General features: G+C 47.9%; 1 protein-coding gene across 2 annotated transcripts in view; it reads right to left on the reverse strand.

Annotated features, from left to right (window-relative positions):
* GYG1 (glycogenin 1) overlaps positions 1-14,942 on the reverse strand; it is a 38,192-nt gene that overhangs the window by 4,068 nt on the left and 19,182 nt on the right. For both annotated transcript variants that reach the window (XM_030873280.2, XM_060298505.1), the window contains exon 5: positions 13,447-13,573. In XM_030873280.2, the coding sequence (XP_030729140.1) occupies positions 13,447-13,573 (127 nt within the window). The remainder of the gene's footprint in view (positions 1-13,446; positions 13,574-14,942) is intronic.

Consider the following 14,942-nt stretch of genomic DNA (forward strand, 5'->3'; position numbering starts at 1 on the left):
TTCCTGCCTGACTGATATTTGCATGTCTGCATGACTTGCTTTCACCAATGAAATGTGGGCAGAGTGACAGGGTGCCTTAAAATAGCATTGCTTGTTTCTGCTCAGCCTCCCTGAGAAGCTACAACTTCTGCCAGCGGAAGAATGTACCCTGGGTAGCCTGCTGGTTCCAGAAGAATGAGACAGTCACAACAGATGTGGATCAAACCTGTGGCCTGGCTCCAAACTCAGCTGAGATGATCAGAGCTGTCCCAGACCACTCAATAACATATGAGCAAGAAACACATGCTGACTGTTGAATGTCACTGAAATTCGATGGTTATCCATTCTGTTTTTGTTTTAAGGACAACTTCTGGTATATTCATATCATAGAATACAATATAGCAGTGAAAATGAATGAACTGGAGCTACCCAGATCACATAGCAAAAGGATGACTTTTCAAAATATGCTGAAAAAAAGAAATTATACAAATTCAAATAGAAACACATACATATGAATCTACTTACATAAGGACAAAACAAAACAAAAAAGTACTGTTTAAAGAGTAGAAAACTGTAATCAATGTAAATCTCATGATATTGGTTATATTGGGAGGAAAGGGGAAGCTGTGATGAGAAAGACGAAAAGGGGCTTCAAAGATACTGGTTATGTTCCAATCCTTAACTTGGGTGGTGAATGTGTTTTAAAAACTAAACATTTTTGTATATCCTCTTATATATACATTATATTTCACTAAATACACAACACACTTTTTATATTATCTCATAATATAAAAAAAAGTAAGACTTAAGAATGGTCCTGTTCTGGCTGGGAGGAAATCTATACATGTGAAACGAAATAATGATAAAGGTGAATACAAGTGCCAAAAGGAAGATGGGAACAGTGAGTGCCCTAAGAATTCAGAAGCAAGGAGGTCACTGAAAGCTCAGGTCAGTGGGGCAGGAGGTGCTGAGATAGTGGATGTGACTTAAGATTTGTCCAACAGATAGGAGCTGGGTAGCTGGTGCTAATACAGGGAATTGTAGGCAGGGGGATGCAGGTATCAGGTGAGCAGGTGTGTACCAGACCAAGTGTCCTCCAATTAGAGCCGAAGAGGAAGCTTTGATAGGGAAAGGTAAAATGGGACAGGTCCCTGGGTGTTGGGCTCAAGTGTCAGATTTTAAGTGGAGTTATCCTATAGGCAGCCGAAATATGTGAGCATGACGTACAGTTCAAAACAATGCAAACTCTATTCATGTAACTCTCAGCTTCTAAAGGTTTTTTTTGTTTTGTTTTTAATGTCACAGACCTGTTATATAGCTATCATTATCTGACAGTTTACTATGTTTGGGGCCCAAATTCTTTGAGGACACATTTGGGAATAATCGTCCTGCCAGGTAAATTTTACTAATGTGTTAAATGGAGACTCCTAGAGGCTAAGTGAGTTGCCCAGAGCCATAAGGCTACTTAGTGGCAGAGATGGGATTCGGCACAGTTTTGCCCCTCTCTTAAACCTAAGCTCTTACCATCCTACCATGCTGCTACTCCAAAACCATGCAAGAAGAAGAGAGCTTACTGTAAATTTCCTCCTAAGGATAACTAACTATCCTCCAGTGCATTTCTTTTGAAGATGAAGTGGACACCTGATATCCCCAAGCTTACTCTCCATGTTATACACGTGGTATATTTTACATGCACACACTTGTGCACATATACACACAAGAACTCTCAATGTTATCCTTAAAAGGATACCTCATAATGCTCAAATCTGTGCACAGAGAGGGCTGTCAATTCAATAAGCAACTGTTACGTGTAAGGCACTATACTGTGGTCAGCGTGCGACCCTAAGAGGCTTTATCCAAACACGGAGATGAGTCATCTACATAAAAATAAGAAACAGTAGCACAAGCAAGGCAACAAGTCGGGGCCAGCAGGGCAGTGCTGACATTAAGGGCTATGGACATGTCGAAGCAATTACTGCAGGTGGAGGTTTTCAGGAGAGGCTTCAGACGAGGCTGAGGGAGATGAGCAGGATTAAGAGACGTGCCTTCAGCAAATGTTCTAATGGTGATGGGGGGACCCATCCCAGAGACCTGATACCTGCGCGCTGGTGGGGCGGGGGCGTGGGCGGGGACAACAGGCACTGCCTCATCCTAGTGGTACACGGAAGCCTAAAACCAGAATAGAGCACATGTGAAAGAGGAGGTGCCCCTTCCACCTCCTCAGACACCCACTCCTCCTGCCCTGACTTCCCTGCCTGGAGCAACAACACTTGTTTGCGTCTCCTTTATTAACTGACCAGTAAGTCTCAAGCCATGACCTGCCGAGCCTAATTTAAACATCACACACACAGTCATTACATGAGAGCCATGAGAGGTAGCAACACTAAGATAAAAGATGAATATAGTGGGCTTCCCTGGTGGCGCAGTGGTTGAGAGTCCGCCTGCCGATGCAGTGGACACGGGTTCGTGCCCCGGTCTGCGAAGATCCCAGGTGCTGCGGAGCGGCTGGGCCCGTGAGCCATGGCCGCTGGGCCTGCGCGTCCGGGGCCTGTGCTCCGCAACGGGAGAGGCCACAACGGTGAGAGGCCCGCGTAAAAGATGAATACAGCATGAACTTGATTCCTTTCCAGCCCACTCTCCCGAGAGTTCACATCTGCTGAAGCAGTGGTCATCGGAATAGCTAACACTCACATGTGCCAGGCACTGGTTAACGTCTGCCTCGTTCACCTCAGTTAATCTCCAGAAACAACTGTGCGAGGACACCAAGGCAGGAAGAAGTTAACTTGTCTAGGATCATGTGGCTGGTGAGTGACAAGGCTGGGATTCCACCCAAGCCGTCTGGCTCCAGAGCCAAGGTTCTCATCCACAGCTAGGCTGTACTTGTAAGACACTCCCAGAATCATACGGACATCACCTGAGAGCGTCATTTGTTCCTCCACGGATTAACTCCCTGCCTACAGACGGTCAATATCAAAGCTGGAAATGAGCCCTGGAAACACCCCCAGTATAGTCAAGGACAGAGCAGCAGAAAGTAATTAATAGGAAAGAAAGCTACAAAGCAAGCAACTTAGCACTGTCTGAAGACGGTTCTCAGAGGGATACAGTTTGCACAAAGTTTAGGGGGAAAGGGGGGAAACAAGAGCAAGAAGCAGACGGTGGTGCTTCTTAGGACCCACAATTGGACTGTGCTGGGCAGCGTCTAAGGGCCTTCCCAGAGTGAACGCAGAGGAAGGGCACAACGGTCCAATCCACAGAAGAATGCCACTGCAAAGCGGCCAACACGCCTGCACCGCAAGATGGCCCAGTCTCTGCGGGAGGCGGAAGCGCACACCTCAGCCTCTGGCTCTGTCTGTGCCCCGAGGTGGCTCAGGGGCCTCTGCCACCTCCCTGGGTACTGGCCTCGTGCCGGGCGGATTCCTCCCCACGTGGCCCATGGCCTTCTCCTCGCATGTCAACAGGAACACCACTGCGGACGGTCCACACCCTGCACTTCACTGTGGCTCAGGCCTGGGTTCTACTTTCATGAATCCATGATGCCTAAGTGCTTCTCTAATGCTAAATCACTGTCACCTTCTGTGGCCAGGGGAAGGACCCCCTTTCTCAAAATTACCTTCTTTACCTATTCCACCCTAACAACGTGAAAAATTCTATCCACTGGACAGTCCTTTCATCAACCCAGCAGTCTTGAAGTTTTTTTTTTTTTTAACATCTTTATCGGAGTATAATTGCTTTACAATGGTGTGTTAGTTTCTGCTTTATAACAAAGTGAATCAGTTATACATATACATATGTCCCCATATCTCTTCCCTCTTGCGTCTCCCTCCCTCCCACCCTCCCTATCCCACCCCTCTAGGTGGTCACAAAGCACCGAGCTGATCTCCCTGTGCTATGCGGCTGCTTCCCACTAGCTATCTACCTTACGTTTGGTAGTGTATATATATGTCCATGCCGCTCTCTCACTTTGTCACAGCTTACCCTTCCCCCTCCCCATGTCCTCAAGTCCATTCTCTAGTAGGTCTGTGTCTTTATTCCCATCTTGCCCCTAGGTTCTTCATGACCTTTTTTCTTTTTTCTTAGATTCCATATATATGTGTTAGCATAAGTCTGTTAGAGGTAGGAACTGAGATCTCAAAGGGTTCTAAATGTGGGTAGAACTGCCCTTTCTGCTCAAAGGCGAGGAATTCCTTGGGTGCCAGTAAGATGGGGGGAGGGTGGGAAGGGTTAAGAGGTGAGCAGAGGCAGGCTGCACGGTGTGAGGTACCTTCCCAACAGCTCCCCAAATCCCAGCAACAAAACAAATTGCAAAATGCACAGGGTGAGAGGTTTCTTGAGAAAATGACTGGGGCCAGGGTACTGAGGGGCAGACCAGGAAGAGCCTGAGGATTCAGGAGGCTGACGGCAGAGAGATGCGCGAGGGAGTCAGGAAGATGCTGGGGCTTACAGGCTTCATATGTCACGGGTTCAGGCTACGGTCAGCCCTATTTCTGCACAGTAAGGAACAGGAACCTGTTTTTTAGGTCCTGAGGGCGTTACTCGAACCTAAGTTGCCATCTACCTGACAGATCTACGGGAATGAACAGGGGTGGGAGAAAAACAAGTTTCAGAGCAAGGACGCTTTATGAGAAGAGCAGACCTGGTGAGTCACTGCATGTGAAGGTTCTGGTCAGCCCAAGGGCCCTTTGAGGGGGGGAAGAAAGGCAGCTGCTGAGTGGGAACCACGGAGCTCAGACAGAAAGGTAGGAGGAAGGTAAGACAGAAGAGAGATGCAGCACTGCTGGTGCGACCCCTCCCTGGGAAACACGGCAGCCATGCCAAACATCCTCTGCCCATTTCAGTGACTCACGTTCTCTGACCCGCGGCCACTCACTCTCGTACCTCCTCGGCTGCTGTGCAAAAGGCAGTCACCCAGTAGGGTGCTCCTGGTAACCACCTAAGACTGCCCTGGGCTCCATACAAGGGGCAGCCCTATTAGGCCTAACACTGGCCGCCACAGGTGAAGGTTTATGAGTTAAACAGTTTATCTAACTACGCTCTCACTATACAAACAGAATGGTGTTTATTTACACAACCAAGGAGCCTGAACGTCCTTCTCCACTAGCTTTCGTAATAAAACTCTTTGTTTGCCAAAAAGAGGAGCAAAAGGTCTTAGTTTTTGCATCTAGAGTTTCCATTAACCTAGATATGGATTTCATGTAATTATTTTTGTCACAATCATGTTCCCTGAGGGATGTTTTTCAAAACCATTTTCTATCATTTCAATCAATTTATTCTTCAGTCATTTATGAAAAATACAAAATAACCAGGTCAAAATGAAATAAGTAAGAGCACAGGTCATAAGTAAAAGAGAAAATTACTTCTTGCTTAAAAGAATAATTTAGCCTAAAATGCAAACCGGGGTGGGGCTGTTTCTTAGAGAAGGGTAACCCAGGATATGACTCTGGTGGTATCTCTCTCTCTCACCAAAGGTACGACAGTCAGAACTTATGTCACCTTTTTAGTCAAAAGCAAAGCGGCCGATGAACTAGAAGGGGAAATGCTGATGTCAGAAGATTAAGTTCGACTGACCTCAACTCTCAGCAAGGATAACTAGAAGATTCACTGACTCACTGCCTGATTTATCCACCAAATTGTACCAGCCAGGAAAAAAAAAGTCGGGTACATATCACAATTGTCTCTAACTTACTAAGAGCCATTCATTCTGACCCACTAATGGGGATTTGTCTCAGCTTGCATACGTCTCTTAAAATAAGTGTTCTAATTTTAACTTGATAGAATCTCAAAAGTGACGTCCAGATCACAAGACATAGTTTGAACCCAAGCCAGCAATAATAGTGCTTATGTTAGCCGTTAAAATAATCCCTGTGACCTGGCGTTACCAAAAGATCAGATAGAATTTTCATGACTAGTTTAGCAGTTGAGAAATGGGGCCGGTAACGTGTGGATGAGACTACAGAACCGGTCAGAGCAGAAAAGGAACTAATCCACGACAGTGCACACAGGAGCAATTTTAGTTCTCAGGAAGCTCTCTGTGTGCAATGTTCAATCAGGTAACAAGGAAGAGAGACGCAGCACTGCGGGTGCGACCCCTCCCTGGGAGACACGGCAGCCGTGCCAAACATCCTCTGCCCATTTCAGTGACTCACGTTCTCTGACCCGCGGCCACTCGCTCTCATACCTTCGCAGGCTCCCTCTTATACACGAACCTTTCCCCACAGCCAATCAGCCACCTCTCCTCTCTCACCAAAAAATTCCTCCTCTTACCCACTCACAGTCTAAACCAAGAGTCATAAACCCAAGTGCCCAAGGGGTGGGCTGGTCATGCAGAGAGTGGACCTGGTGAGGGGGGTCCATGGGGCAAGTGCTTTTCCTATCAGCAGAAGACAGCTGCTACCTAGCAGCAAACCACGGTGGCCTCCAGGGACCCACCCGGTTTCTCCTTGCCTTTCAAGCTAAATAACCCTCCCAACTGTGTCCTGGAAATCACAAAAACAACAGTACTCAAACCCAGACTTTAATAACCTCAACTTGGACCTAGTCAACTATGCCAACCTACCAGGTTAGCCTCTAGTCACAAAGTAGCAGGGAAAGCCTCATGATGCCAGGCCACTAGGAAGACTTTCCTAGGGGGAGTGTGTCATTCTTAGTCTCTCCAGGCTGACGGCTCGCTCATTCATTCATTCAATCATTCAGCCAAAAAAATACAGCCACTTACCTGCATCTGTGCCCACACAACCACCCTAGCTCTTATCTGAAGCCAAGCTCTCCACTTGTGCACTAGGACGCATCCCCTTTCACCTGGTCGAGGACGTCACTCAGCAAGTTTCCCTCCAGATTTCTGCATTATTAGTGCTCTCTCCCTCCCTCCTTGATCATTCCCATCAATACAACAAACATGCTGTAACTTCTCCCATCTTTAAAAAACCACCCCCATCCCACCCCCTCTCTCTTGATCCTACCCCCCCATCCAGCTACCAACCCACTTCCCTTCTCCCTTTTTTTCTTGTAGTACACGGGCCTCTCACTGTTGTGGCCTCTCCCGTTGCGGAGCACAGGCTCCGGGCACGCAGGCTCAGCGGCCATGGCTCACAGGCCTAGCCGCTCCGCGGCATGTGGGATCCTCCCAGACCGGGGCACGAACCCGTGTCCCTTGCATCGGCAGGTAGACGCTCAACCACTGCGCCACCAGGGAAGCCCCCTTCTCCCTTTTAAAGAAGATGCTTCAGAAGAGTTCCGATTCTCCATTCTCTTGGACCTGCTGCAATCAGGCTTTGTCCTCCACCACTCCACCAGGAATGCCCCTGCCCAAGTCACTGGTGACCTCCACATCCTAGGTCCAGGGCCACCTTTCAGCTGTCCTCTTACCTGACCTATCCCAGCATCTGACACAGAGGGATCGCTTCCCCTTCCTGAAACGTTTTCTTGCTTGGCTTGTGCAACACCTCACTTTGCTGGGTTTCCTCCTGCCTTGCTGTTCTCGGGCTCTTGTTCCTGGTTGCTTCACATTTTCCTGTCCCAGGGCTCAGTCTCCAGGACTCTTTTCTATCATAACCACTCTCTTGGTTATATCATCTTGTCTCCGGCTATAAATATCACTTATATGCTGACACTTCCATAGCTATGTCTCACCCAGTCTCTCTCCTGAACTCCCAACTCCTGTAGCTACTTACCTCTTCCACGTTTTCACCAGGATGTTTAATACGCACCTCAAACTTAATACACCTGATACGTCTCTGGTCAGTCCCTGCCCCTGCAAACCTGCTTTGCTCACAATCTTCCTCATCTCAGGAAACGGCGGCTCCTTTATTCCACCTGCTTAGGTCCCATACTTGTAACAATCATCTTTGACATTCTTCTCCCACATCCCACCAAAGGTCTGATTTTTCAAAAGAGCTTGGAAATCTGCATTTCATGTGAAATTGCCTCATTTTTAAGCATTAACAACTGAGAAAAGAAAGAAAGAAAATTATATGCAAGGAAAACAAAATATATCTGTGGGACAAATAGAGTCTGCGGCCCACCAGCTTGAGACCTCTGAGGAGGGTGCGTCTTCCACTCCATTCCCACCTTTTTCCCCTCCCACGAGCTCCCTCTCCTGCTGAGACGGCATTTCTCGAGCCGACTCCTGCCCATGAGATGTCACTCCTCGTGCCCTCTGTGCCTATTGTCAGACCAGCCCCTGAAGGCTGGGATGGCTCTGACGTGGAAGCTTTCCCCTTCGGGATGAAGACCCAGGTCGGGCAGCAGAATAGGCAGCATCAGTAAGATGTGAGGACAGACGATCTGATACATGCTTAGAAGTGAAGTCAGAATGAACCGACGGCCATGCTGAGAAATGGGGCGCCTGGGGCCTGACAAGCATCACTAACACCCAGGAAGGAGAAAGAAGACATCCATGAAACCACAGACTCGATTCTTCAACACTCAAACCACGATGGGACGCAATCAACCTGCATTTGCCAGGTTGATGAGACTACAACGTCCTCGTTCATCTTTGTGGTCCTCAGTGAGCAGAATGTGAGGCATCCTCTACAGGCTTCAGGTGGAAGGAACAGTGACTGGACCAACAAATGGCTGAAAAACTAAAAGCTACACAGACTACAACTCCTCAGGGCTTTAGGTGAAGACGTAGGAGCGTGAAAAGATATGAACACAGAAAATGTGTGGCTTCAATGACAATAGTCCCAAAGAGAGATAAGCCAACGGTGTCTCAGGGACCAAGGAAAAGCAATCAAATCAGAAATACACAAGAACAGCAGAAGTGAGGACACGAAAGGTTCCATTTTGCTGCTGGAAAATACTGATTTTAAAGAGGTTTGATAAGGTCTAGTGAATAAGCCACCTTCCTGGGAAAGAAATAATAGACATGAATATCCTCAGAAACGTTTAAAGCAGTAAACAAATGGAAAAAATATAGTTTGGGTTTCTAGATCTAGTTTCTGAGATTCTACCAAGCCAGGTCTCAGATCATATTTAAACTCAAGTAAAAGAGTAAGTTAAGGGGCTTCCCTGGTGGCGCAGTGGTTGACAGTCCGCCTGCCGATGCAGGGGACGCGGGTTCGTGCCCCGGTCCGGGAAGATCCCACATGCCGCGGAGCGGCTGGGCCCGTGAGCCATGGCTGCTGAGCCTGCGCGTCCGGAGCCTGTGCTCTGCAACGGGAGAGGCCACAACAGTGAGAGGCCCGCGTACCACAAAAAAAATAAATAAAAAAAAAAATTAAAAAGTAAGTTAAAATATTTATTTGGAAATTATTTGGTAAATCAAGCTTTGTAGTCAATCAATTTGACCAATTAATTTGTATGGCTGTCTGACGCAATACCAGAGAATTCTTTACCTTTGCTTTAGGCCCATTTATATAGCATGATATGACATAAACAGCTTTTTATGTGGATTTAACAGAAAGTAAAAACGGAACTAAATGGCTGATTTTAGAAAGACTAATGAGATTCTGCCTAACATCATGCACAAGCCAAATTCTATGCTACATGGATAAAACAGGCCCTCCAGATGGAGAAAACATAAAGAAATGAATATTAACTAAGAAGCTGCTATTTCCCAAACATTATGCTAGGCGCTTTCCGAAATATGACTTCATTAAGAAATGCAGTTATGAGCTTGTTTCTCAATGCATATATTACAAATTAACTGAAAAGTCACTAAGCCAAGCATTTTAGTTCTCAAATTAGGCTGTGTTAAACAGGATCTTCTATGACAGAAAATATTACTAATTTTGTTTTTCAGAAGCTATGTTTGAGTATCCACTCAAAGTGCTAAAACTAATAAGTGTGTTTTCCTTCGTGTTTTGTTCTGTCCAAGTGGTACGTAGAGAAAGGCTTTAGATATGCTACATCCGCAGCTCCAATTCATGCTAAATTCGATTCCTGTCAGGCCATCCTTTAGCAGAAACTTCAGGTAACAGCAAGAGGCTACGCCGGTCTAAGGTATCCAAGGAGCTAAGATTCTGGGGCATCTAAATACTGTCCTGGTGATCTCATGGCACATGGCTGCTAAAAGCTGGTGGGGCAAATTCTCGACTCCGTCCGCGAAGCCTCTAAACCACTCCTTGGTCTCGTTCTACCTGCCACCACCTGTGCTATCCTGGGGAAGGCCAGGACACCACAGAGCCACTCGGTCCTGGAGGCCACCAAGGTTACCCTGAGCATCACAGTGGGACTGTGAATTCACGCTGAGGTCCCAGCAGTGCACAGGGCTCTTGGTTAGGTCGCCATGGCAGCCCAAATGTCCATGACCGTCTACTTCAGCTTAAAATTTTTGGTGAACTTGAATTTTATGTTAACTTGAAACAAAAAAGAAACGTAACTGTCTGCCTTTTCAGCCCTTCCCAATTGTATGAGAAATGTAAGGAAAAATGTCTCTGGAGACAGATATCTGCAAGAAAAACAAAAGGATTCTTTGGCAAAGGGAAGGGAAAATGAGTTCTGTGATCTCGTTTCCGCATTCCTAAACAGGCAGCAGTGGGGTGAGGCCAAGGCATCGCTTTGAGAAGCTTCATCCCCAAACTGTAAGAGCTGACACCCCCCAGGGCGAGCTGCACAGAGGCAGCGTTAACTCCCGTCAGGCCACACACCAGCAGACGTGTAGCTAATGCTGGAGCTGCTCCTAACCTCCCAGTGCGTCATCCACGCCACGGTTATATGGCAGTACACCAAGCAGATTTCCAAAATTCGCCCTCACTTCCTGAGCCAGGAAGAAGAAACCGTCCTAACCATTTTGCTGGGAAATTCACTTAGAGGATACAGAAACAACTGGGTTCCTGAGAGAGGGGGCCGAGGTTCCAGCAAATAAGTCTATCTTGCCCCCAAATAACTTAACTCTGCTCCACCTGCTTCTTGTTCTTTGTCAAAAGAAAATAAATGCAAGCAGGGTCTGTGCAAACCAGGCTATCACTAAAGGGACAGTATGTTCCACTTTGGTAGTAAGGTGAACGTCAGAGGGAGTCCCAATGAACCATAGGGGAAATGGGGCCACGTTACATGAAAAACACGAATCTTTAAACTCTATGTCCACGCCGTTTGGGAGCTGAGCCCAACGGGGGGGTGTCAGATTCACGTCTCCCCAGCATAGTTGTCTCAGCACACAGGCTCACCGGGCAGACTTGAGTGGCATGAGGGGTAGAAATGCTCACACCACTAATGAGTCTATCTCCTCTGCACGCTCACCATTTTGCTGACTCAGCTGAATCTAGTCAATTAAATTAAGCGACTGCCCTCTTATAGACTAATTCAGTTCTAGAAGGTCAAGCTACCACGGTCTGCAGGCAGGCTGTTCAAACTGGCAGGGTTAGTTACGAGGCAATAAGGATCATAAAGAATTTCACGCCCAGAGAGACTATTATACTTAGTGAAGTAAATCAGACAGAGAAAAACAAATACTCTATGTTATCACTCATATGTGGACTCTAAAAAAATAATACAAATGAATCTATATCCAAAAGAGAAACAGACCCACAGACACAGAAAACAAACTCATGGCTACCAAAGGGGAAAGGGGAGCTGGAGGGACAAATAGGAATTTAGGATTAACAGATACAAACTACTACACATCAAAAAGATTAGCAACAAGGATATACTGTACAGCACAGGGGATCATACTATCTTGTAATAACCTACATTGGAATACAATCTGCAAAAAAAGTAACTGAATCACTCTGCTGTACATCTGAAACTGAAAAAAAAAAAGAAAAAAAGAGTCAGGCCACACTTCCAAGCAAGACAGGCTTGTACTTTAGAAGGCCGAGGACCAGAGGAGAAAATAATGCTTCTCCTATATTCCATCCCATGATAGTGAATCCCGTTCTGTTTGCTTTACACAGACCACAGCTGGTATGTTTGAGAGTCTGCCTGTTTTGTGTTGGAAAGGGAAGAGAATCAAGAGTCTGTAACATGTCAGAGACATATGCCAAGACAACAGGGAGGGAGGAGAGAACACAAGATACTTGTCCTCTTTATCCAGGGGACGTTGACAGAGTCTACCCACAAAAGAACTGAAAAAGAAACATTTCTGCCACAGAAAGCCAGGCATGCTCGTTAACGGTGGGGCAAGGCTTCTAGAGGGGACTTTGGATAATGAAATAGGAGGAGTGAGAGGCCCTTTGCTTTCTGCTCACTCAGCCGTGTGCCCATGCGGGATGGAGATCAGAGAGCCCAGCCCCACTAGGCGAAGAGCGTCGCTGCTCACGGCTGTGTCTCAGGATCCATCTGACAGCTTGGCCTCCGCTCACGAAACCTGAATCATCTTCTTGGTTCTACACAAATGAGTCAAAGGCTAAAGGACAGGGCCCAGGCCCTCACCGTGAGACAAGCGCTGTTACTAGGCTCTATCAGTTGCTGAATTAGAAATGCACCAGGAACGGTGCAAAATAAGCATGCTGCCCAAAACATACGTCCACCGAGCATTTTGTGTGTATGAACTCACTCCACCCTGACAGCCCAACGAGGAAGGGACTATTTCCCGCCTCATTCTGCACGCCAGCAGACCTGAGGCCCAGAACCTAAGCCACACGGTAGGGAAATGGCAGGGTGAGGACGCGTGTCCTGCCTCTCTGGCTGAGGGCTCACTCGTATTGCTAGACCACCTTCCGAACAGAGAGGACCCGTCACTTGCTACCTACTAAGGGTAGGCCAGGCTCTCTTTTTACCTCTTCACATGAATGCCTCACAATCACCTCTGGAGGACACTGAGGCAGAGGGCTGAGCAGCAAAGCCCAAGGTCCACTACACTGCAAGTTCAGGAACTAGTGAGCACCCAGGAAGTGGCTTCTCCAGGATGTCAAGTGAGGCAGTCCAGCTCCACAGGCCCTGCTACTGACCTTGACACCACACGGCTGCTAGCATCTTGTGTCATCTGCACCACAACCACGGAGGGAGCTGTTCACACCCTCCTCTGACACAGCTGAGGCTCAGCAGGTGGTATGAGGCAGAGGCTGAGTTTGTCAGCAGTCAGTGTTCTTTTTTTTTTTGTGGTACGCGGGCCTCTCACTGTCGTGGCCTCTCCCGTTGCGGAGCACAGGCTCTGGACGCGCAGGCTCAGCGGCCATGGCTCACGGGCGCAGCCGCTCCGCAGCATGTGGGATCTTCCCAGACTGGGGCATGAACCCATGTCCCCTGCATTGGCAGGCGGACTCTCAACCACTGCGCCACCAGGGAAGCCCCCAGTCAGTGTTCTTGATCACGACACACAGATGATTCATCAGAGGGCCAGGCCCCCCAGGAACCGAGTGGAACCTTTTCCCACGGGCAGCTAAGTGCCCTCTGGGTTACTCCGAACATAAAGTGATGAATAACATCAAGGCCTCCTCCCATTACAGCCAAGTTTCTTCCAAGAAAAAAAGACTTCCCCCAAAGCATTCACCTGTTATTGCCCAAAGAATGACAAGGCACCCCAAAAATCTTAAACCCCACCCCCTTGCCCTCACCAGCCCCCAAGACAGTTAAACCCTTTGCACTTACGCTTTAAATGCTGGGAGGTAGGAGTATATAGAAACGCTGCTTAGGTTATAAATAAATGGCAGGTGTTTTCTGATATCTGCTGTTGCCCAGCTGCCAAAAAACGTGTTCAGTAAACCCTGGTCCCCACCTGGAAGAAAAAAATGCATTACAGTCACATACTTCAAGGACGGGTCAACAATTTTATAGGAATACATAACTGGACCTTTACAAACAGGTACTAATTCCTTTTTTTTTTTTTTTTTTTTGGCCACACCGCACAGCTTGTGGGATTTTAGTTCCCTGACCAGGGGCTGAACTGGGCCCTCAGCAGTGAGAACACGGACTCCTAACCACTGGACTGCCAGAGAATTCCCACTAATTCTATTTTTAAAATAATAAATTCCGTGTTAGACCTCCTAAGGATATTTTAGCGGGTGGCCATTTCCCTAAGTTAATTCATTAACTGAACAAATATTGGTTGAGCAGCTACTATGTGCCAGACACTGCACCAGGCGCCGGACAGTCAACCGTGAACAGCGACACGGTCATCATGTCTATGACTGTCTGGGTGGAGTGGGGGTGGGAGGCACTGCTATCAGCGAATCAAGAGTCAACAACACCATCGCACACGGGGATGAGGGCAGTGAAGGAGAGTACCGGCTGCTACGAGGCACGTGCAAGTGGCCTGAGGCCAGGTCTAATGGGCCGGGAAGGCTTCCACAAGGAAGCTGTATGTCGGCCGAGATCTGAGGGGGACACAGGAGGGCTTGACAAATGCAGGTGGAGAGAAGGAGGGCCGACGGTGCTCCAGGCAGAACACACAGCACCACAGACCTGAGGTGGGCAGGACATGCAGCTACAGAAGGAAGATCTGGAAGGCGGCCTGGGTGAGTGGACTGCAGAGCAGGGCGGGGGTCGCCTGGCACCGGGCGAGTCTCTGAGAGGCAGGCACCGACTAGACCACACTGGGCTCGGATTTTAGACTTCATCCCCAGTTAAAGATTTTAGACTTTATGTTAAGAGCAATGGGACAGAAAAAGAAGTCAAAAGCAAAAGAGGGCCAACTGGGATAACTCAGTTTGGGATAAACTCGAACTGTTTCTGGAGCCCCCAGCGTCGACGGAAGGCTGACGGACGGCAGGCCACGTCACCCCAGCACACCCTCCTGCTGCCGACCACGCCTCCGGGCAGGTGGAGGTCAGTCCTCACTGGGCCAGGGTCAGGGTCGGCCACTAGCACACTGCACAGTGCTTGCTCAGACCTGGGGGAAAGTGAGGGCCACGGCCATGCATTCAAAAGAATTAAAAACAATAAAAACCAAAACAGCTAAGTATCTGACCTAAATCATAACTATACAAGTAACCAAACAGTCACCAAGCCATCTGAAAACACATTCCCCCACGTAGCCCACGTGCTTCCCGTCTTAGGCTTATGAGATTTCAGGAAACACGCCCAGAACCAGTCTCCTGTGCAGCGGAACAACAGCTCGGGATTGTGGGTGTGTGTATGTGTGTGTA

This window comes from Globicephala melas, chromosome 4, assembly GCF_963455315.2.
Source record: "Globicephala melas chromosome 4, mGloMel1.2, whole genome shotgun sequence".
NCBI lineage: Eukaryota > Metazoa > Chordata > Mammalia > Artiodactyla > Delphinidae > Globicephala > Globicephala melas.